The 23,656-nt window shown below is 40.3% G+C and overlaps 1 protein-coding gene across 1 annotated transcript in view; it reads right to left on the reverse strand.

Annotated features, from left to right (window-relative positions):
- AGBL1 (AGBL carboxypeptidase 1) overlaps window positions 1–23,656 on the reverse strand; it is a 794,103-nt gene that overhangs the window by 313,011 nt on the left and 457,436 nt on the right. The window contains exon 19 of the mRNA XM_047767507.1: window positions 16,354–16,483. Coding sequence (XP_047623463.1) covers window positions 16,354–16,483 — 130 coding nt within the window. The remainder of the gene's footprint in view (window positions 1–16,353; window positions 16,484–23,656) is intronic.

Below are 23,656 nucleotides of genomic sequence, written 5' to 3' on the forward strand. Positions count from 1 at the left end.
TACATACAACAGAATATTATTCGACCGTTAAAAACAGTGATTTTTTTTTTTTTTTGGTCTTTTTAGGGCTGCACCTGTGGCATATGTAATTCCCAGGCTAGGGGTTGAATCGGAGCTGTAGCCGCTGGCCTATGCCACAGCCACAGCCACGCCAGATCCGAGATGCATCTGTGACAACAGCTTACGGCAATGCTGGATCCTTAACCCACTGAGCAATGTCAGGGATCGAACCTGCACCATCATGGTTCCTAGTCAGATTCGTGTCTGCTGCTTCACGATGGGAACTCTGCGAAATGTTTTTAATGAAAAAAATTCCATTTGTAGCAACAAGAATGGACCTGGAGACTCTCACACTGAGTGAAGTAAGTCAGACAGAGAAAGACAAGTATCATATGATATCACATATATGGATTCTAATAAAAGTTATTCAAAGTAATTTATTTATAAAACAGAAACAAACTCACAGATTTCAGAACCAATTTTATGGTAACCATAGGTGAATCCTTCAGGGTAGGGAGGAATTGGGAGGGTGGGAAAAACATATACACACTACCCTATAAAATCAATGATTAATAAGAACTACTGTATAGCACAGGAAAACCTACTCAATAGTCTGTAATAATCCACATGGGAAAAAGAATGGATATTTTAGATGTATGACTGAATCACTTTGTTGTACACCTGAAATTAATACAACATTGTAAGTCAACTATACTACAACAATTTTTTTAAAAAAAAGCAAAAAAAAATCACCTTGTGCAATGAATAAAATAATTGCCAAGTTCTTGGAAAAAATAAAATTAAAATAGTACTTAAAATAGTAGAGAAGTACTAACTCATAGTAAATATAAAGAGGTACAAGACACATTGAGAAAAATGAAAAAAATTAAATTCTTAGCAAATTTATCTACTTAAGTTCAATTCAATATCAATCAAAATCTACAGAGGGTATATGTTTTGCTTTGTTTTTTATTTTGGAGAAACTTGCAAGTTGATCCTAAACCAATACGGGAATGCAAGGAGCCAAGAATAACTGAGACAGTCTTGAAAAAGGATAAGAAAATCAGACAAATTGCATATAGGTATCAAAACTTCTTTTAAAATTGCCGTACTTCAGACAGTACTGTTAGTGAATGAATATATAAATGGATCAGTGGAGGAAAGTAGATATTCCAAGGAGGGACTCTCATATGTGGTCACTAGATTCATGACAAAGTTGACACTGGTGCACTGAGGAAAGGGTGATCATAGGAGATGTGGATTCCCATGTAAAACTGGAGAAAATAAAAATATTTATCCTCACAATATGTTGAAAAGTATCTATATGGATTACAGAACTTAACATGGAAGATAAAATAATAACAGGCTACCATGTATGACCTTGGAGTTGGAAAAGAGTTCTTATCGAGGACATGAATTAGAACTCAACATAAACGAAAATATTTCAAAATTAGATCTATTCTATTAAGAACTTCTGTTGATCCAAAGGCACCATGAACAATGTGAAAAGGCAGAGACCAAAGAGTGAAATAACATAGTGGTAGTACCTATATCCAACAAATAATTCATATAGAAAATGCATATATGTCAATAAGAAAAATAAAAAAAAAGAGGCAACCCAGTTTTTAAATGGGCAAGAAGCCTGGAATTGAGATTTCACAGAAGAGAATACCTAAATGGCTATTAGGCACAGAAAACTATACTCAACCTCATTAATATCAAGGAAATGTAGTGTAAACACCACAATGAAATGCCACTGTATCTAATAGGTTATTAGGACTGCTAACATCATGAAAAGACCTAGCTTTGGCCAAGACACAGAGCAACTGGAACTTTCTAACCCAGCTTGTCTGACTGTAAATCTGTACCACTACTGTGGAAAACAATCCGGGAGTATCGTCCGAAGCTGAATATGCACATATTCTAGAACTCTCCCAACAGAAATGCAGACATTGGGCACCACAGTTATCAAAACTATACATAGCAGCACTATTTCCAGTAGGCTAAATCTGTAAACAGTGGAATGGATTAATTAATTAGGATATAATTCTTCAATAGAATACTGTCCAGCATTGAGGATGAAAGAATAAGCAAGATACAAAATGGTACACACATATAACCTTCAAAACCAAACAAAATATGGTGATAGAAATTAGAGTAACATCTATGTTTGGAGGTAGGGGAACATTATATTTTTGTTTAGTATCTAGGGTTGTGGGTGATGTTCTATCTCTTGATTTGTTTAGTGGTTATATGGCGTGTTCATTTTGTTTATCAACCTGTCATAGTGTGATCTGTATGCTTAAAATTAACACCTGATACATACACATTTGTGTGTTTCAAAAGATAGAAGTTCTGATATTTTAATGGGGGCAGTTCCTCACATTTGATGTAGTCTGTGTCATAAGGAGACAGAATAGGTAACTTAAGGTGTTTGTCAAATTTGCTAACAATACAGAATTAAAGACAACTGATAGCAGAGTAGACACAAGCAGAAATTGTAAGTGGCAAAGAGAGCAGAATTACCAGAAACAGAAATACTTAAATTGGAATAAATACAGCTCCTAGAATTAGACTCACATTGTGGCACAAGTAAAAGAGACATTTAGCTAAGAAGCAGGTTTTGAATGAGCAATTTGGAGGTTTAGGGTGACAGTTTGCTCAGAATGAATCAGTAGCCATGGATATGAAAAATTAATCTCATCACAAATTGCTTCTGAAGAAGGAAAGTGGCCATACATTAGGAGAACAATCAGTCCAGTGTACCTCATACTGGTCAATTTATATCTAATACAGTGTTTTGAAACCACCTGGGATACATCTGTAGAGAGGAAAGCCAAAGGAAATGGGAATGTTTGCAAACATAGAACGGCTATAGACATTGGAGATGCCTACTGCAGGAAAAAAGAAGACTCAGTGGAGTCTCAATAGCAGTCCTCCAAATTTATAAATGCTCCCATTTGAAACATGAATAAGTGCACTTGCTATCATTTCAACGAGCATATGAAAGTAAAAGGAAGGGAGAATATGGACTAGGGACATAGATTCTAGCTCCAATATTAAATTTCGTTCTTGAATATTTATTACCAGCAGGAAACAACTCTCTATGGTTATAGCTGCCTTGCAATGCTGTGTCACAATTTTAAAAACTTCCTTTCTTTGGAAAAATTTCAGCAAAAGCTGGATAAATTGCTATCAACAATGTTACTGGTTGAGCAGTCAGAAGAGATGATGATTACACCTACCATCTGAAAGAAGATCAAGTGCTATAGTTCATATGTTGAACAGGAAGCTGTTGATAGCAGGAATGGCCCAGAACACTCAGGATGCATGTATGGAGTCATAAATAAACAGATACATATAAGAGAATATAAAAGAGCACTTAGGTAGATGGTCTGTCTGGTCATAATAGGAGATGAAAACTAACTCTCTGATGGCAAGCTAGAACTGATAAGGTGTGTTGCTTAGTTGGTGAGCCATGAAGGCAAGAAGAATTCAGCAATGTCAAGACTGATTTTTGGAAGCAGGTGGCTGCCAGACAAGGAAAGCATGCTTGATCAGGAGGCAAGAGGCAGATTTCTGGACAGAACAAGTTATCTATGAGATGAGAGTTTTAAGAGCTAAAGCACTTGAAGCTGTTCTCCATGTTTAATTTCTTTTCCTCCCCCTCTCTCTTAATTGTCAATAATAGAAAGCTACTATTTTATTTGGGCAGGGGGATTTTTAAATTACACTATAAATTCTCTGTTAGCAGAAGAGTATTTTTTTTTCTTTAAAAAAAATCATGGAGTTCCCTGGTAGACTAGCAGTGAAGGATTTGGCAATGTTACTGCTGTGGCTCAGGTTTGATCCCTGGCCTGAGAACTTCCACCTGCCCTGGGTCCAGCCAAAAAAGAAAAGAAAAGAATAAAGAATTATTTTATTATTTGTGGAATCCTTAATTCATAGTTTCAACTTAAAATCTTATGAAAAAATATATCTCCCCAGCTTCTAGATGTCACTGAGCTTTGGGTGTTCAAACCAAAAGCTCATGCAGGGTTCGGAGGAAGGAGTTGGTCAAAGGACAAGACAAATAATGAAGAGGCAGAAAGAATGAATATTCGTAAAGCAAATGTGAAGAGAAAAGCAGAAAACAGAAAATGTGGCCACAGAAAGAGAACATGAGAGATGGAAAGAAGAAGCACTGGGGTTTCAATGCTTTCCGGTTCTGATAAGACCTTATTGGACTTTTTTCCCTTCAAAACTTCCACCTTGAGTTACTTTAGCAGGTTTCTGTTATTTGCAACAACAACATCCTCTCTGCTAGTATTCTCCACCCTGTCTGTGCAATGGAATCTCCTGAGGGGATTTTAAAAATATCAATGCCTGGGGCCCACCTCCAGAGATTTTGATTTAATTGGTCTGCAGTGATACCAGGGCATCATGGGATTTTTAAAAGTCTTCCAGGTTATTCTCAATGTGCAGCCAAGGTTGAGACCCACTGGACAAGTCTAGAGTCTAGAGCAGTGGATCTGATATGTTATCAAGCATCAAAATAACATGGAGAACATGTTAAAGCATGGATTGTGGGCCACTTCCCAGCAATTCTGCCATTCAAGCAAGGCTGGGTGAGGCCCAGGAATGTGCATGTCTAACGATTCTCAGGTAACACTGATGCCCTTGGTCTGGGGACCATGCTTTGAAAGCTTCTAGTCTAAAGGAACCAATCAGATAATTGCTTGAGGTTTAATCCTCTACATCACGAATGTTCCACTGACTTTTCTCTCTTAAGCCTCAGTTTCTCTCTGTGAAAGTATACCCACTGCTCTCCTGAAAAGTGTACAAACAAATTAAGACTGTGTCCTAGCAACAGATTTCTCAATAACTCCAGAAGCTATGCCTCTGTGCTGACAGGCACTCCTTAACTGCTGAATTCAACAGGAAAAAAGAGTTTCATTTTCTTCTGATCCTTCCAGACTCTGAAAGCTGAGGAAAATGACAAATGAGAGAGTTCTTCATGTGGAGGAAGGAGCACAGTTCATCCCTGGGAGTTCTAGTGGCCTCTGAAGATTCAAAACAAGAGATGGAGATGTCCTTCCACTTGTTGCTCAAAGGACATCCCTAAAAATAAATGCTTATTAATTATAAAAGATGTGTTCCTGGAAATTGCGGGGGTGGGGGGCAATTACAAGACAAAGGATCAAGTTATTTCAGTTAAAGAGGCTTTTTCTTTCCTACTGGAAGACTGAACACTCCTCTACTCCCTTTCAGTGAGATTCTATAATAGGTCGGTGGGAAGTGTGCCCAGCGGTGACAGTCTAACATCCCTGGGTTAACCAATGGCCCTATCTTTCTTGTGTATCAGTTGATTTAACCAATATCTGCTGGATGCTTGCAGTGTGGCAGAAGAAATTAAAATTTTAATATAAGATGGTACTGCCCTCAATAACAATGACAAGAAGAACAGTAGTTAATTTATTGACGACATGATGTTTCAGATGCTGTGCTGAACACTTAATATAGATTATCTCATGATAAAGCAGGTGCTATAATTATCCCCCTTTTGCCACTAAGAAAACTTAATTGCAGAAAGAAATAAGTCACTTGCCTAGGCTTGCTCAGGTTTGCATGGATATTGGGTATGTGAGCAAGTAACTGAGCCCCAGTTTGCACTAATGCACACTTCATATTTTAAAACACTTCTCAGGTCAGGAGTTCCCACAGTGGCTCAGCGGAAAGGAATCTGACTAGTAACCATGAGGTTGTGGGTTCAATCCCTGGCCTTGCTCAGTGGGTTAAAGATCTGACATTGCTGTGAGCTGTGGTATAGGTCACAGATGTGGCTAGGATCCCAAGTGTCTGTGGCTGTGGCGTGGGCCAGCAACTGTAGCTCCAATTTGACCCCTAGCCTGGGAACTTCCATATGCTGCAGGTGTGGTCCTAAAAAGCATTAAAAAAAAAAAAACTCCTCAGGTCTATATTGCATCTTCCAGGAGCTGTTTTGCTGGGATGAACTCACCAGTGAATAGGGGATCATACTGCAGTGAGAGGAGGTAGGAGAAACACAGTGTTCTCTGCAAACCCAAGGAAGGTCACACTGCGCAACTCGTGAGGCACCATACCCGCTGGCACCCCAAAGACTAGCAGCCCTAAAGGTGTGCAACAAGCTGGTCCTGGAGTCCCCTCAGAATGTCATGCCTAAGATGGTCCTGCCAAGTGAGGACTTCTGGTGGCCTCCCTGGAGATTGGACTGTGTTTGGTAATCTCTGATAGTCCTGGGCTTTTAGGAAGATCTTACTAGCCATCTCAGTTTCCTTCCCTCTGAATTGCAGTCATTGCTCTCACTAATCAGTAATAGAAAAATGAGGAAGAGGGGCTATGAGGTTGAAGAATTAAAATCAAGAACAAGAATCTAGGGTAAAGGAAACTGGATCCTAGGGATATGCAGACATGGGCAGTGATCATATGATTAATTTGCTTGCAGACCATTTCAGCATGTCTGGACATTTTCCTGAATGTGGTGAAGGAACCATCAAAGATTGGAGCAAAGAGGAGCAGCATGGACAGGTCACTAGAACAGGAATGTTTTTCTTCATTTCTTTCTTTTTTGGGGGGGGGTCTTTTGTCTTTTTAGGGCCACACCTGTGGCATATGGAGGGTCCCAGGTGAGGGGTCTAGTCAGAGCTGTAGCTGCCAGCCTACACCACAGCTCACGGCAATGCCAGATCCTTAACCCACTGAGTAAGGCCAGGGACTGAACCTGCAACCTCATGGTTCCTAGTCAGGATTCGTTTCCTCTGCACCACAACTGGAACTCCTAGAACAGGAGTGTTAAGAATGAATTTCAGAGACCAGATCAGCCAGGACAGATGACAAAGGCCTAGTTTAGGGTAGCAGGTGTAAATACGGGGGGAAAGGACGTAGGGTGAGAGGGTAGGAAAGTAAAATCTGTAAGAATTGGAGACTAAATGGATTTAGAGGCTCAGTGAGGAAGAGGTTAAAAATAATAACTAGATTTCCAGACTAAGTGAAGAGGCAATATGATTGTTCTTTTCCTCAAGTCAAGGAACAGAGGATGAGATCCAGACATGAATGTTTTGTTAAGGTTTGTTTTGCTGGAGATGGAGTGGTTAGCTTTGAACTTGTTCACCCTGAGCTAAAGGATTCTCTTGTGTCTCACTTTCTTCATCAGCAAAGTGTGGGTGAATCAGGATTTTGAAATCAGGCTCTTATGAATCTTTCTAGAAACTTTTCCAATGAATTCTTGTCTGAGATAAATTGCAAGGTTAATTTAATTCATGCAAATGTGAGTTCCATCATTTCTTGCTCAGCAAAGAGGCTGTTCAGGGCTACATTGCTATGCTACTCACATGCCTTCCCCATCTTTCTCCTCCATTTCTTGGTCCCATACTTGTTCCCCTGTAAGCTAATTGGGCACCTTGTTCAAGAAGTTATCCACCCCCCCATCTCAAATACACATCATCTAGCCATTCCCCATCTCCCCACGGCTCACCTATTCCTGACTCTGTTTACTGCTCTGCTTTACCAGCTTTAAGCTGCTATGTTTTCCATTCATGACATCTGGGTCTTGTTCCTGCTTCATAGCAGCAAGACCTCTGCATTATTGATAACATTGCCATAAGAAAACGAAGGGAAGCTGGAGCTAGGAGGAAGCTAATTCTGAGGAATGTGATAGAAAGCCAAAACAGTGATGCTTTCAATTAAGCCAACCAAGGCTCATTAAATCCCTGGAGATTCCAGCCTGGGCACAATATTTTGCAGATGGCACTCAGTCCAAGCTCCTGAGTAAAAGTAAACCTTTCTATGAGGGAAATGCTATTGGTGGTATGTTCAATTATCCAAGAGCCCTGTTTGCAAGAGCATATTTCCTTTTATTAGCACTCATGCTCTCTCCTTGGTGAGTGTTTTATCTGAGTTATTGCCAACACCAGTCATGGCTGAGGATAACCACAGGGAGCATGTACAGAATTTATTCCTATAACTAACTAAAAAGGGATGTTATGCTCCTTTCCCCTTCCTTAAATGAGAGACTTTCACTTAAATTGATCCATTATGGGCCAAAGTTCCAACATGGCCTTAGAAGAGCAACCTTTACTGACAAATCAGTTTTGGCCCCCTCTGATAGCTAGTTCGGGGTGAAAATTTTCACATTAAACTCAGAAGAAGGCATCAGTAATTAACTGGTTATAAGATTCCTCATGGTGGAACCCTCTATTACATGTTATAAAATACTGGATGAGGTTTTCTGCCACCTCGGTCTTATGTCTTATAATGTCTCTTCCAAAATGTTTCAGTTACATTGAAAAAGCCCATGTAGGAGTTTCTGTTGTGGCTCATCAGGTTAAGAACTCACCTAGTATCCATGAGGATGCAGGTTTGATCCCTGGCCTGGCTCAGTAGGTTAAGGATCTTGTGTTGCTGCAAACTGCAGTACAGGTTGCAGATGTAGCTTGGATCCCACTCTGCTCTGGCTGTGGCATATGCCTCAGCTGCAGCTACCATTTGACCACTAGCTTGGGAACTTCCATATGCTTCAGATTTAGCCCTAAAAAGGAAAAGGAAAAAGAAAGAGAAAAGAAAAGAAAAGAAAAGAAAAAAGCAAAGAAAGAGCTCATGTAAATGACTGAAAAATTATGCAAATATGTCGCTTTGTTTTCATATGGCATCCTTCTGGGAAGTAATAATAATTTTAAGCTATTAATTTTGCTAAAATAATGCTATTTGTTTGTATGCTTGATATGTGCCACAGTGCTCAGGTTTTACACACATATAATCAATCTAAAATTCCTGAAAGGAAGCTATGATTCAAATTTACAAATGATAGCACTTATATGTAGAATCTAAAACATGGCACAAATGAACCTATCTACAAAACAGAAGCAGACTCACAGACATAGAGAACAGACTTGTGGTTGAGGTTGCCAAGGGGGAGGGGGAGGGAGTGGGAGGTACTGGGAGTTTGAGGTTAGTAGATGCAAACTATATTTAGAGTGGATAAGAATGAGGTCCTGCTGTATAGCACAGGGAATTATTTAAGTCTCTTGGGATAGACCATGATGGAAGATAGTGTGAAAAAAGATCTATCTATCTATCTCTATCTCTCTCTCTCTCTCTCTCTCTCTCTCTCTCTATATATATATATATATATATATATATATATATATATATATACATATACATACATACACATGTGACTGGGTCATTTTGCTGCAGAGCAAAAATTGGCACAACACTGTAAATCAACTACACTTTAATTAAAAAATTATTTTAAAAATTCATAAATGAAGTGAAACTACTAAGGTTAAAGGAGGTTAAGTGATTTGCACATGACAATCCATTGAAAACCTACATGTTTTATCTCAAACTCTGATCAGTCTGGCCCCAAAGAGTTTCCAAACCAAAATATTTTCAAATGTTGGATTTACTGATGATGAAGGACAATATAACAAGTCTGGCAACTAGCAAAATTAAGAGTGAATGACCAGTCTTCCCCTGAGGTCTTTCCTAAGCTGATTTCTATGTGCAGTTTTCTAAGCTCATTTCTGGCCAGCAGTCCCTCCACAGTCAGTGAGACCTTGGCCGGCTCGTCAGCAGTTAAATCTGCTCTTTTTCTTCAGTTTTAGACACTGAAGAGAGAGAAACAGCAATCTGACTGCTGTCCTGGGCACAGTGCCTGGGACCTATCAGCAGCTGCCTTTCACCTTCCTCAGCTGCAGGTTCCAAAGCTCCCAAGTTTCAGGCATTAACTTTCCCACTGTGTGGGATGGTGTTTGGGTGATGTTTAGGGCAGATAGGTTATTGGAAAACCTATCTTCATCAGAAGGTGGGATCTAGACTTGTCTCCAAGCAACAGCAGATTTCCAAATTGTCTGGGTAAACCTAAGGGATGGAGTGTGAATATTGTCTCACCCCCATGCCTACCCAGTCAATAAGGGAAGCTTGCCTCAGTTTCCCAATGTGCATTTCTCTCTGGGAGGGTTGTTGGCTTCCTGGACCCTAGGCAGGATTGTGCTTTGATGTCACCAAACTCTACTTTCTGGGACAGGCCCTTGCAGCTCTGTGGCCAGTGCCAATGGCCATGGTCATCGCTGCCTGATCATCATTAGATCAGATGTCCTCAGGCATGGAGATTGAGCAGATGAAGCACAGGTCTCCACATGTCTTTATTTAAGCCTTCTTTGACTTATGGCTGCCTTCATAGGGAATAGCCTTAGGGACCCATATGGTCCCATCTCTTCCTTTCTTCCCTTTCCCACCAGCTCTGTGCAGAGACACCTTCAGATAAGCTAAAGGGAAACACTGATCCAGGCAAATGCTCTCCTATTTCCCCTCCACCCCACCTCCTAACCCCTCTCCATTTTGTAAAATAAATAAATAAATAAATAAATAAAATCAAAAATGAAAAATAGGGAACTTTCAGATTTCTTTGAAAAATCTGACTGGCCCTCCCTGAAGCCTTTGGAGGACCCCAGATTCCCACCCCTGTGATATAGAAGGTTCATTGTAAATACCAGTGAGGGAGAGAGAGGAAACTTTTCCTTTGCTTTCCAGCATAAGTTTATCCAAGAAACTTCAGCAATTTGCTTAAATGTAGGGTATTTACATCTGTAAAACACCTACAAAACATGCTAAAGAAACATTGTTTAATCTCTATTCTGATAGCATGAGAACTATTCTAAATAAAATATGGAATAAAATTATCATCATTATTATCATCATTCTACCTAGGACCTTCATGGTTTTTTTGTTGTTGTTGTTTTTTCTTCCCCCTCCTATATCCTCAAATATAAAAAAAGGAAAATTCCAGATTAAGTACCTTAGCCTGAATCAATGAAAATAAGCAGCAATAACCCTTGTTCTCCTGATACTTCTGAGGAATAAAGCAGAGATAAAATAAATTGTGTAGGGTCCTTGGAGACAAGGTTTAAGGAAGGGACATGCTATCCCTTTTTGCCCTTTCCTTTCACGCCTTTTTTTAAAAAAGGAAGCAGATTAACTAAAAACATGTGCCAGAGGGACAAAATAAGGCCAGGAAAATCATTTAAGTAGCTAAAAGTTCTGTTCCACAGGCCCCAGAGAAAGATAAAACCAAAGCACAGCCTCCCTGTCCCCTGGCAGAAGCTGCCGAATATGTGTGAGTGGTAAACGGAAATCAATGAGCTGCTCAGAGAGCCCTGCAATCCCTTTACCAACACACAGGCCCATAGCAAGAGCCCAGGAGATGGGAATCGATGCCTCTCTTAATTCTGAAGCACAGATCCTCTGCAGTGGCAAGGGGCCAGGCAGCTTGGAAGAAGCCTGCTAGAGCCTGAAAGCTCTGCTCCACTCCCCAGGCCATGCCCCACTGCCCAGGGCCATGGGACTCCTACTGCCTATGGGAAGCTCCACAAGGAAGATGCTGCAATCCCTTCTACTAGCTGACTGTTAAGCCTGTCTGCTCATCTGCGCTTCTCTTCTTCCATACATTTGCTGTGGCTTGAGCTCTCTGATTTCTAATTTCTTCTCAGCTTTACTACTCTGTTCTAGCAAAGATAATCTCCTTGGCTTGACTTGCATGCTTCTATGCTGGTCCGTTTTATGCAGGATAGCCCCCTGGCTCTCTTAGCTGCATTTTAAACCTCTATGACTTTGCTTTGATTTGTCTTTAATTCTCAATAAATGGAAACGGAAATGTATACATGCACAGAGCTTGAATGAGTTTTGAGTCAGTGAATTTTGGTATAACTGACTCTTTAATCAAAATACAGAACACTGCCACTAACCTAGAAAGTTTCCTGCTGGCCCTATCATTTAACCCCCTTCTAGAGGTAACCACTGTTCTGATTTATTGAACTTAAACTTTGCATAAATAGGAAAGTAGAATATGTACTCCTTAGTTCTAGCTTATATCATTCAACATGTTTCTGCAATTCATCCATGTTGCTGATTAGATCCACAGTTCATTGTTCTTGTCTTTAATTTTGTATTGCTGAGTAATATTCCAATGGTTGAATATGCCAGTATTTTGTATGTTTCTGGGCTTTTGCATCCAACGTCTGGAGTAGAATTCCTGATCTTCTAACAAACAAGAGAGACAGAAAATGGGAAGTTTAAGAAAATAGGAAAGGGAGCATAAGATCAGTGTGATGTGAGATGAATGGATGTCATTAGTTAATAAAGAGTTTTATTTCTTTTGCTCTGTGTGGTGACCCCCCTAAACACAGAAAACTCACTGCCTCCAATTTCACAATGCACAGGATCTAAGAGTCCATAGTCAGGCCTACAGACCTCTGAAGAAAGAATATTTTGCTATTATAATTAAAATCAAGGAAAAAAAAAACTTTTACTTATAATTTAAGTCCAGCTCAAGTGGTGTCTCCAGTCTCCAATGTTTCCATAATCTTTATGGAAAGTGGTTACAACTCTCACCATTTTTTTATTACATTGGTTTCTTTGATGACCTTATTCCACTTCTGACCAAAGAAACTATGGACTTCTCAAAGAAAAGGTACCTTTGGCATCTCACACAATGATTACAAACATGGGTAAATGAGCAGACAAATGGATAACTGCCCAGATGGATGGAGGATGGATGGATGAATGGAGGATGTGTGGATGGATGAAACAATATGTGAATAGTGCCATATTGATTATAAACTGAATGAATTGTCTGGTCTTTAGCAACCCCTAGAAATACCGTGGCACTTAGTTCTCTCACTGTTTTGCAATCTCTTTGATTCTGGGAGTTCATATTATTCTATCTGCCAATAGGCAAATGTCTCAGTACTGTCTAGAACAGGCAGAACTTCCTATCCACCAGAAAGTGGCTTCCTGATGCTCTAAGGAATATTTTCATAAGAGTCAGAGATTGGGTGGAGTCGCAGTTAATCTGCAGCCATGTAGCCCAAGAGGCAATCTTTGCTCAGTGGAAATTTTTCCAATACAGGACAGGCCTGGGTAATAAATGAGTGACAGTTCTTCATTCAGCAGGAGGTTGGTTAAATATAGTCGCATAGGTAACTAGAAGGTGATGTTGAGCCTATTAGAGAGCTTTGTAACACTGTGAATTGCATCTAGTGCTCAGCTGTTTCTCACCCACCTCTCAGATGGTCCCAGCAGGAAACAAGTCTGTGGCTGTCAGGTTTACAGTTAATTAATGTTTATTTATATTTTTAAACAAGCCTTTCACCTGTCACACTTTAAAATAAATGTTCAGTTAGAGGTTGTCAGAGCAGATTGGAATCCTGTTTGTTATGGGCTGAATGTGTATATGTTTAAATGCGTATCAGGTAGAAACTTCTTTCCCTGTAAATCTCTCTCTTTTGTCCCAGAGGCTAAGGCTTCCTAATCAGAGAGTCATGCTTATCAAAATCTTGACTGCAAAACTGGCACTCTGCCTTGCAGGACATGAACTTGCTTCTATAGAGTAGGCAGCATAGATATCTTCAGATGGGTGCATGGAGATTAGCATGAAAATATTGCACCAGTGTAGAGGAAGCATTCTTAAGGGAAAAGGATGTACTTTGTCCTATTTGCAGTAAAGCATTGACTGGGTAAGTCTGGAGTGTTTAAACCTTATACATTCCAAAGAAAGGTCTGCTGCTTGACTGGCTTCTGGGAGATTACCTTGACATATTTGGAATATTCTTCCAGAAAAGAGTGTCTTTCTTTACTTGGGGCCTTGGGCCATGTGAGGAAGTTGATGCTGACAGTGTGATATATGGTGAGGTTCTTGTGCCACAGAGTATCAATTTGACTTCTTCAGGGCCTGGAGACTAAGTAACTAAGATCAGTCACATGTGGCACCTTGGCTACAAAAAGACCCCTAACAAAATCCTGGACACTGAGGCTCAGGGGAGTTCCTGGTTGGCAACACTCTACATATTACCACTCATCATTGTTGGAGAATTAAGCCCTGTCCATACAGCTGCACTGGGAGCAGGCACCTGGACTTTCACCTGTCTCTCCTGGACTCTGCCGTGGATACTTTTTTACCTTTGCTTATTTTAATCAATATCCTTTCACTGTAATAATGACAACTATCCTGGGTTCTGTGAGTCTTTCCAGGGAGCTGAAGTTAATCCTGGACATACCCCAACAAAACCTCTCAAAGAATAAGTGATGAGGAGAAATGAGGTTTCAGAGCAGAAACCGAGATCAGAACTGAATCTCTTTCCTTTAATTGTTATTATTATAGTTGATTTACAATGTTCTGTCAATTTCTTCTGTACAGCAAAGTGACCTGGTTATTTATACACACACACACACACACATATATATATTATTTTTCTCATAATATCTTCCATCATGTTCTATCACAAGTTATTGGATAGAGTTCCCTGTGCTGTACAGCAGGACCTCATTGTTTATCCATTCTAAATGCAATAGTTTGCATCTACTAACCCCAAACTCCCAGTCCATCCCATGCCCTCTCCCTCCCCCTTGGCAACCACAGGTCTGTTCTCTTTGTGCGTGAGTCTGTTTCTGTTCTGTACATAGGTTGATTTGTGCCATATTTTGGATTCCACATATAAGTGATATCATATAGTATTTGTCTTTCTCTGTCTTACTTCACTTAGTATGAGAATCTCTGGTTCCATCCATGTGGCTGCAAATGGCATTATTTTATTCTTTTTATGGCTTAGTAGTATTCCATTGTGTATACATACCATATCTTCTTAATCCATTCATCTGCTGATAGATATTTAGGTTGTTTCCATGTCTTAGCTATTGTGACTAGTACTGCAATGAACATAGGGGGGCATGTATCAGACAGAACTGAACCACAACTCTACTATGTCACTTCTGGGTGATCTGAAGGAAATCAGTCTACCTCTTAATCTTTTTGAGATTTAAAGAAGAGTCTGTTAGATAGGCACCCATTGTTTCACTAGATATTCATTGAATGTGTCACTGTCTTGGTCAGATCATGTTTGATCGAAAGTGGTTCATAGTAGAGGTGATTGTTTTGAGTTGGCCCATCTGTGAGCTTCTCCACATTAAGTTCCTTAGGTTAGGGAAGAACTCTAAATTTGGACATATGTCCCTCTGCACTTTTGCAGACATATATGCTCATGGTTTGTAGTCAATACATGATTATTTTCATATAGTTACTTGGCTAGCATTGCACCCTAATTTATCTTGAGCCTCAGCCTCTGGATTACAATAGTCTATTTTTTTTTATCAATTGCAAAGTTACTATAGGCTCAGGAGAAAAGCCTATACATGAAATTGCCTAGAACAGTGCTAGAATCATCTTTGGAATTTAATAAGTACTAATTGAGTGTGAATCTGAATACCTAAAGAATTTTTTCCAAATATTATTTAATATACATATTCATTTTCTTTTCTTGACCAATAGGTGAAAAAGAAAAAAAAAATAAAACAGGAAAATAAAGACTCAGGAAACATGATGGAGGATAATGTAAGAAAAAAGAATACATATATATGACTGGGTCACTTTGCTGTACAGTAGAAGTTGACAGAACACTGTAAATCAACTCTAATGGAAAAAAAATCATAAAAAAAGAAGAAATGCAATGTTTTGCCCAGTTTTCATGAGTAAGTATTGAACTAATGGTTTGCTCCTGTTCATGGTTAGTTTCCCTAAAAGATATATGGAAGCTTTAATTCTTAGTACCTGTGAATGTGACCTTCTCTGGAAATAGATTCTTTGCAGACGTAATCAAGATAGAACATATTGAACTAGGGTGGGCCCTAGTCCACTTAATGCTGTCCTGATAGGAGAGAAATTTGTACACAGACACACACAGAGCAGAGATAGCCCTGTGAAAACAGAGCAGACATTGCAGTTATCCTCCCACAAGCCAAAAAATGCCACGAATTCCTGGCAATCACCAGTAGTTTGGAAAAAGCAATGAAGGGTTCTTTCCTAGAGCCTTTAGAGAGGTCAGGGCCTGCTGATAGCTTAATTTCCAGACTTTTTATTTTTTTAAGTACAAAAGTCAATGACATTTAATTACATACACAATGTTGTGTAATCATCACCACTTTCATTTCTAAAACTTTTTCTTAGCCCTAAGAAGAAACTCTATAACCACTGAGCAGTAACTCCTCAATTGTCTTTCCACCAACCCTTCTGATAACGTCTACTTGCTGTCTTTATGGATTTGACTTTTAGCCTCCAGAAATGTGAAAGAATATGATTCTGTGGTTTTAAGCTACCCAGTTGGTGATACTTTGTTATGGTAGCCTTAGGAAATGAATGCCACCCCATACCTCACTACCATTAGAGCTTGTCACACACAGGTCTTTGGCTTGTGCCTGGTTTTCTTGCCTGGGCAGGAAATCTTCTGCCTCCTGGAAGGTGAAAAGAACAGGGCAAGAGTGTGGAAGCAGAAGGAAGTGACTCACCATGGGCCTCCGGCCGATGCTGCATAGGTAGTGGAGGAGCCCTTTGGTATGGTAGATTGTAGGCTGGAGATGAGCCTTGGGGGAGAGCCACTGTCTATTCAAATCTTCCCCTCTCAGTGAGCATCTGTGACTGTGGGAACAAGCAACAAGCAAATAAATACACATTTAGAAGGAAATAACTTGAGAAAATAAGGCTCCATAAGACAAACAATTAAACTAATGAATCCAACTTCCCTCTGACTTCTGCTCAATTGGCATCAATTGAAGACAATCAGAAAGCTGCAGATCTGTCCTTTAAATGCCTGTGTTGTGATTATACACAGCCCCCGAAAGAACTGGAAACCATATTTAACTTGATTTTGGGTAACCAGACTTTTAAGGCCAAGTTTGGGAAATGTTGTTCCCTGCTGAATACATCCATGGAGAACAAATTCAATAAATTTCCCTGTTTGGGGACTTTCAGTTCTACAAATAATTGAGTTGAGCTCAATCTATCATTCTGGGTGTATTACATATATTTCTAACTGGCCCAATAACTCTGCCAGGTGGATATTACTGTATCCCAGTGAAGAGACTGAAGCTTATAAATGGTTAAATGGCCCAAGATTACTTAACTTAAAGCTAGGCTTTACATCCAAGTCTGTTTGTCTCTGAATAAAGCATAAGGCTCTTTCTCCTATTCCATTGCTTCCTCCCTGTCCATATAAATGACACAGAAAGTTTGACATTTACCCAGAGAACCAGAGTATCTTTTTTAAAGACATCATCATGGAATATTAGTGCTAGAAATGAGCTCAAAATCATACATGTCCTCATTTGGGAAAAGGGGATGTTCACATTTGAAAGTATAAAGTCACTTTACAAAGGTGCTCCAGCTGGTTAGTCTGAATAGTGACTGCAGTTCAGAGGGACGGAAACGAAGATGCTGAGTGGCTAGTAAGGTCATCCTAAAAGCCCATAACTATCAGAGATGGCTAAGCACAACCCATTCTCCAGAGGGGCCATTGGAAGCCCTGCTAAGATGTTATTTACTCAATGGAGCTAACAAGCAAGGTACCACAGATTAGGAAGAAGCAGGGCAGCATCTTCACTGCCTAGTCCTTCTAAACCCAGTCCCACTGCTGCCCCTTGCTGCCCTTGTCCTTCTATACTTCAGCTTGATCAAACTGCACACAGTTCCCTCTAAGGAATTGTGCCTGCTTGTCTCATTGCCAGGATACCCCAGGACTCCTTAAAATTCCATGCCTTCCTACCTATTCAACTTTCAGGGATCAGCCCCACAGGGAAAGTTTCCCTGATCCCCAGGGCACTGCATTCTGCTATTTGTTGCAATAGCATCTTGAGACATCTTTAATCAGAGTCTTTTTTTAATTTATTTTTTATTATAGTTGATTTAAAGTGTTGTGCCAGTTTCTGCTATACTGCAAAGTGACTCAGTTATATATGATGGAAAATAATATTCAAAAAAGAATCCTTTTTTAAATATTATTTTTCTATCATAGTCTATCCCAGGTGATGGGATAAAATTCCCTGTGATATACAGTAGGATCTTGTTGTTTATCTATTTTATTTATTGTAGTTTGCATTTGCTAATCCCAACCTCCTAATGTATTCCCTCCCCCACTTCCTTTCCCCTTTGGTAACCATAAGTTTGCTTTTGATTAGAGTTCTGATAAAATTTTTTGGATTTTTTTAAATCCTATAATTTATTTTTATTTCTCCTGCCTTTGTCTTTAGACGGTAAGCTTCCTGGGGGCAGAAAAATTTCTTTGTTACCATTAAAACTCTAATATAGTAACTGCATCAGTTGGTATTCAGTAAATAATTTGGAATGAAAAAATTTGCTAGCATTTATTTTATTATTATTTTTAAATGATTTTAATTTTTTTCCCATTATAGCTGGTTTACAGTGTTCTGTTAGTTTTCAACTGTACTGCAAGATGACCCAGTTACACATACATGTATACATTCCTTTTTCTCACATTATCTATGCTCCATGACAAGTGACTAGACATAGTTCCCAGTGCTATACAGCAGGATATCATTGATTATCCATTCCAAAGGCAATAGTTTACATCTATTAAACCCAAATTCCCATTCCATCTCGCTCCCTCCCTGTCCCCCCGGGCAACCATAGTCTGTTCTGCATGATTTATTTTAAATGTAGAATCAGGTATGTTTTCTGTATAAAGAAAAAACACTGTTTTCAATAAATCTTAGAAGAGGAAGGAAAAAGGTTCAGTCTCTTCCTTTCACCAGTTTTTCATCTCATATTTTTGAAATTAATCTTTAAATATTAGTTTCCTTCTGCTTGTCAGTGCCCCTTACAGCTCACTAGAAACTGAAAATCTCTAATCATTTATTCCAACTTCACCATTCAAATATTTTGACTTGAGAAATGGTGGGGTTTTGCATCTTCCACTCTGACTTTTTTGCACTTTTTCTTACTTTTTCCCCTTCCTTCCTCTTTGTAATAGCAGTGACATCTAGAACTAGGGTTTCCACCTTGTGACCAAGGAGGAAGGTAAAATATGAAGCAGATCTTTGGAAAGAAGCAAATACCAATAGAATGAAGCTGGTGTCCAAGACTTTCTCCTGAGCATATCTGCTATGTTCAAATGAATTTCTTTTCTCAAATCTAGGTACTTGCAGGCACAACATCCCAGAGACTCGGGATTTTCTTTAACTGCTCTGTGATTTGTCTTGCCTTGACCTGGATTCTCAGCAACACTGGGGATTTGTTTTTTCTTCAGAACATCACAAGTAATGAAATCAGTGGAGGGCCCTTAAAAGCATTTCTGTTTGTAAAAATGAAGATGCAAGCATCATATGTGTCCAGTAGCCAGCAATTCCATGCAGCGCTCTCTACCTCTACTTTTCACATGAGATCAGGACAATATCCACACAGAAAAGACCCAGAGGTTACCAAAGAGCATATGTAACACTCTAGATTACAATTCAAAAAAATCAACCCCCCCCAAAATCCACAAACTTTGTGTGTGTGTTGTAATCAGAATAAACCTGTGTTGGTTAAGAAGGTCAAGTACAGTTTCAAGGTGGATCAAGATGGTGTAGGAGTAGGATGTCATGCTCACCTTCTCCCACAAACGCCATTGAAAAAACACATGTGCATGTAAAACGACTCCCACAGAACATCAACTGAATGCTGGCAGAAGAACTTAAACTTCCAAAAAGGGCAAGAAACCCTTGACATAACTGGGTAGAAAAAAAGAAAAAGAAGAGAGTGAAAAGGAATCAGGATGGGACTAGCATCCTAAGAGGGAGCTGTGAAGGAGAAAAGGAACCCACATCCTGGGAAGCTACCTAATGGACGGAAAGATCAGCCGAGTCAGAGGGACCTCAAAATCGCCAAGAAAAGTGCAGCAGCTGGACTGAGAACAGTAAAGCAGAGTGAGAGCTGCACAGATCATCTGATCCACCTGCCTGGACTCCACAGCCTGAGGCACTCAGGCGGGGGCTGGGTACTGAGACTTAGGCTCTGGAGGTCAGTCCCGGGGAGAGGACGGGTTGACTGTGTTCGGACGGTACAGTCTGAGGGGCGGGGGAGCAGTAGGCCACGGGCTGTGGAGGGGAACACCACAACAGAGGGAACCTGAGAAAGCCCAGGCCCACATGACAGGCAAGGCACCATTTTTGGGGAGGGCGAGAGGAGGAGGGGCGGACCACCATAGGAATGTTCCTGCATCTGGGTGTGTGCACATGCCATGGGCTCTCAGAGGGCTGGGTGGCTATGGCACAAGTGGTGGGCAGCAAGAAGCCTCCTGATTGTTTAGGGGAGACTGAGAGTTTCTTGTACAGGCTACCTGTGGCCAGGCATCTCTTGAGTGGGCTAACTGCATCAGGGGTCTAAGTGCGACATGGTATTTCTTGCACGATCTACAGGTGGCAGGGACAAAATGCAGTGTTCATCTCAGAGGCCAGAGGGAGGTGTGACTTGCCACCACTAGGGGTCTATGAGTGGGCTCCACCTATGACCCCAGTCACCTCAGGGTTTGGCAAAATAGAAAAAAAGAGGGCACTGCAACCAAGCACCCTATGCTGTTGCTCTCAATCCCCTGGGAACACATCTGCCATGCAGCTGCCACTGCCAAATTCTCTGGGAAGCATCCAGACACTTGGTCACTGTCCCCTTCCAAGACCCTACAACTAGGAGCAGCTGGGGCAGCACCTCCTCAATGGGCTAAGTGGGACAAGGTGCCTCTTCTGTAGTCTGCAGTTGGCAGGGGGCAAACTGCCTCAGTTATCTCTGATTCCAGAGGTGGGTGTGGCCCACCACCACTGGGGATACCTGAACAAAAATCACTTGCAGCCCCAACCACCTTAGAGGGCACCACAGAGAAGGACATTGTGACAGAACACCACCTGTTGTTGCTTTCACTCCCCTGGGAGCACACCCACCCTGCTGCTGCCCCTGCCAAATGCTCTGAGCAGTGCCCAGATGGTTGATTACTGTCCCTTCCCAGGAACCTACAACTAGAAGTAGCTTGTGCAGCACCTCCTGTGGGGTGTTTCTTGCATTGTCTACAGGAAGAGGGGGCAAACCACCGCAGTTATCTCTGGCTCCAGAGGTGGGAGTGGCTTGCCACCACTAGGGGTCCATGACCACATGAACAGACACCACTTGCAGCCCCAATCACCTCAAGGGCACCACAGAGGAGGGCATTGTGACCAAACATCACCTGTTGGTGCTCTCACACCCCTGGGAACACACCAGCCCTGCTGCTGCCCTTGCCATACACTCTGGGCAGTACCCACATGCACATATCACTTCCCAGGATCCTGCAACTAGGAGCAGATTTTACAGCTCCTCCTATGTGGGCTAAGTGAGATGGGTTGCTTCATGTAAGGTCTACAGGTGGCAGGTGCAAACCACCATAGTTATCACTGTCTCCAGAGGTAGTTGTGGCCTGCCACCACTAAAGGTTCCTGAACAGGCATGACCTGCAGTTCCAATCACCTCAGAGGAGGGCACTGCAATCAAACACAAGCTGTTGTTGCTCTCACTCTCCTGGGAACTCACACACCATGCTGCTGCTACTGCCAAATGCTCTGGTCACCTTGTAGATCTGCCTAAAACTCATTACAACCTCTCAGTGCCCTGCAACTAGGAGTAGCCTGTGCTATGTTCCTGTAGGTACTTGCTGCTGTTGAGAACCCAATGACCAGTACTGACTGCTGGCCCTATCCACTGCCTCTTTCTCCCTGAAAGCATACTGAGCATCCTAGGGATAACAGCCTACTCAAGCTGAAGAAAAAGACAGAAAATATTCAAACTCCCACACCAAAAATAAATAGTAACTCCCTCCCAAAAAATACGAAGGAAGTAGCCTTACAAGACTACAGTTTGGCTTCCCCAAACTCACAGAAAAAGAAAAACACAAGTGAGATGAAGAAAATTAGAAACCATTCCCAGTTAAAGCAACAGGAGAATTCACCTATAGCAGTCAACAGTGAAATAGACCTCTGCAGTCAGAGAGACATTGAGTTCAAAAGGGAGATAGTGAAAATACTGAAGGAATTAAGGATATGAACAGTAATGCAGATTCCTTTAGAAAGGAACAAGAAAATATGAGGAGCCAAGAAAAAGTAGAAAATTCATTTGCAGTGATGCAAACTGAGCTAGAGGCAATAATGACCAGAATGAATAATTCAGAGGAATGAATTAGTGACGTGGAAGACAGAATAATGGAAATTATCCAATTAGGACAGCAGACAGAAAACCAAATGAAAAAACATGAAAGCAATGTAAGAGACCTATGGGATAATATAAAGTGGGCCAATCTAGGCATAATATGAATTCCAGAAGGAGAAGAAAAAGAAAAGGGGATTGAAAATATATTTGAAGAAATTATGGCTAAAATCTTTCCAAATCTAAAGGATACTGATTTCAAGATATAAGAAGCACAGAGGGCCCCAAACAAGTTGAACCCAAACAGGCCCACACCAAGACATATTATAATAAAAATGGCAAAAGTTAAAGATAAAGAGAGGATTCTAAAGGAACCAAGAGAAAAGCAAAGTGTTAATTATAAGGGAACCCCCATAAAGCTATCAGCTGATTTCTTTACAGAAACACTACAGGCCAGAAGGGAGTGGCAAGATACATTTAAAGTGCTGAAAGGAAAAATTTTTCAGCCTAGAATACTCTATCCAGCAAGAATATCATTTAAAATAGAAGGGGAAATAAAGAATTTTCTAATAAAATCTAAAGGAGTACAGCAATACTAAACCCATTCTAAAAGAAACATTGAAAAGGCTTCTCTAAGTTAAAAAAAAGAGAAAAATTAGGATAGAGGAAACCACAGCTGGAAAGCAATCACTTAAATAAGCCAGTATACAGAACTAAATAAACATGAAGATGTTAAAAAAAAAAGGACATCAAAATCATAATCATACAATGTGGGGTAGGAAAGGAAGAAAATACAGATTCTTTTTTATTTTAATGATGTGTTTGAGCCTATATGACTATCAGGCTAAAGCAAGCAGATACAGGAAGGGGTTAACATACTTAAAAAACAGGGCAACCACAAATCAAAACCGAACATTATATTCGCAAAAACTGAAAAGTACTGAAACATAAAATAAATGGAAACCATCCAAACAAAAAAAAAAAAAAGAAAAAGAAAACAGAAACATAGACTCAACTGGAAAACAAGGTTTTAAATGGCAATAAATACATATCTATCAATAATCACCTTAAGTGTCAATGGACTGAATGAGCCAATCAAAAGACACATAGTGGCAGATTGGATAAAAAAAACAAAAACTTTCAATCTGCTGCCTACAAGAAACTCACTGTAGGGCAAAGGTCATATATAGATTGAAAGTAAGGGGATAGGAAAAGATATCTCATGCCAATGGACAAGACAGGAAAGCAAGAGTTGTGATACTCATATAAGACAAAATAGACTATAAAATGAAAGCCATAAAGAAAGACAAAGAAGGACACTATTTAATGGTTAAAGGATCCATTCAAGAACACGTTATTACAATCATCAATATATATGCCCCTAATATAGGAGCACTTAGATACCTACCACAAATACTAACAGACATAAAAGGAGAAATTGATGGGAATACAATCACAGTAGGAGACTTTAACACCCCACTCACATCAATGGACAGATCATCTAGACAGAAGATCAATAAGGCAACATAGATCCTAAAGGACACAATAGAAAAGTTAGAATTAACATTTTCAGGACATCACATCCAAAAAAATCAGAATATACATTCTTCTCAGGTGCACATGGGACATTCTCAAGAATTGATCACATACTGG

This window comes from Phacochoerus africanus, chromosome 2 (genome assembly GCF_016906955.1).
Source record: "Phacochoerus africanus isolate WHEZ1 chromosome 2, ROS_Pafr_v1, whole genome shotgun sequence".
Classification (NCBI taxonomy): domain Eukaryota; kingdom Metazoa; phylum Chordata; class Mammalia; order Artiodactyla; family Suidae; genus Phacochoerus; species Phacochoerus africanus.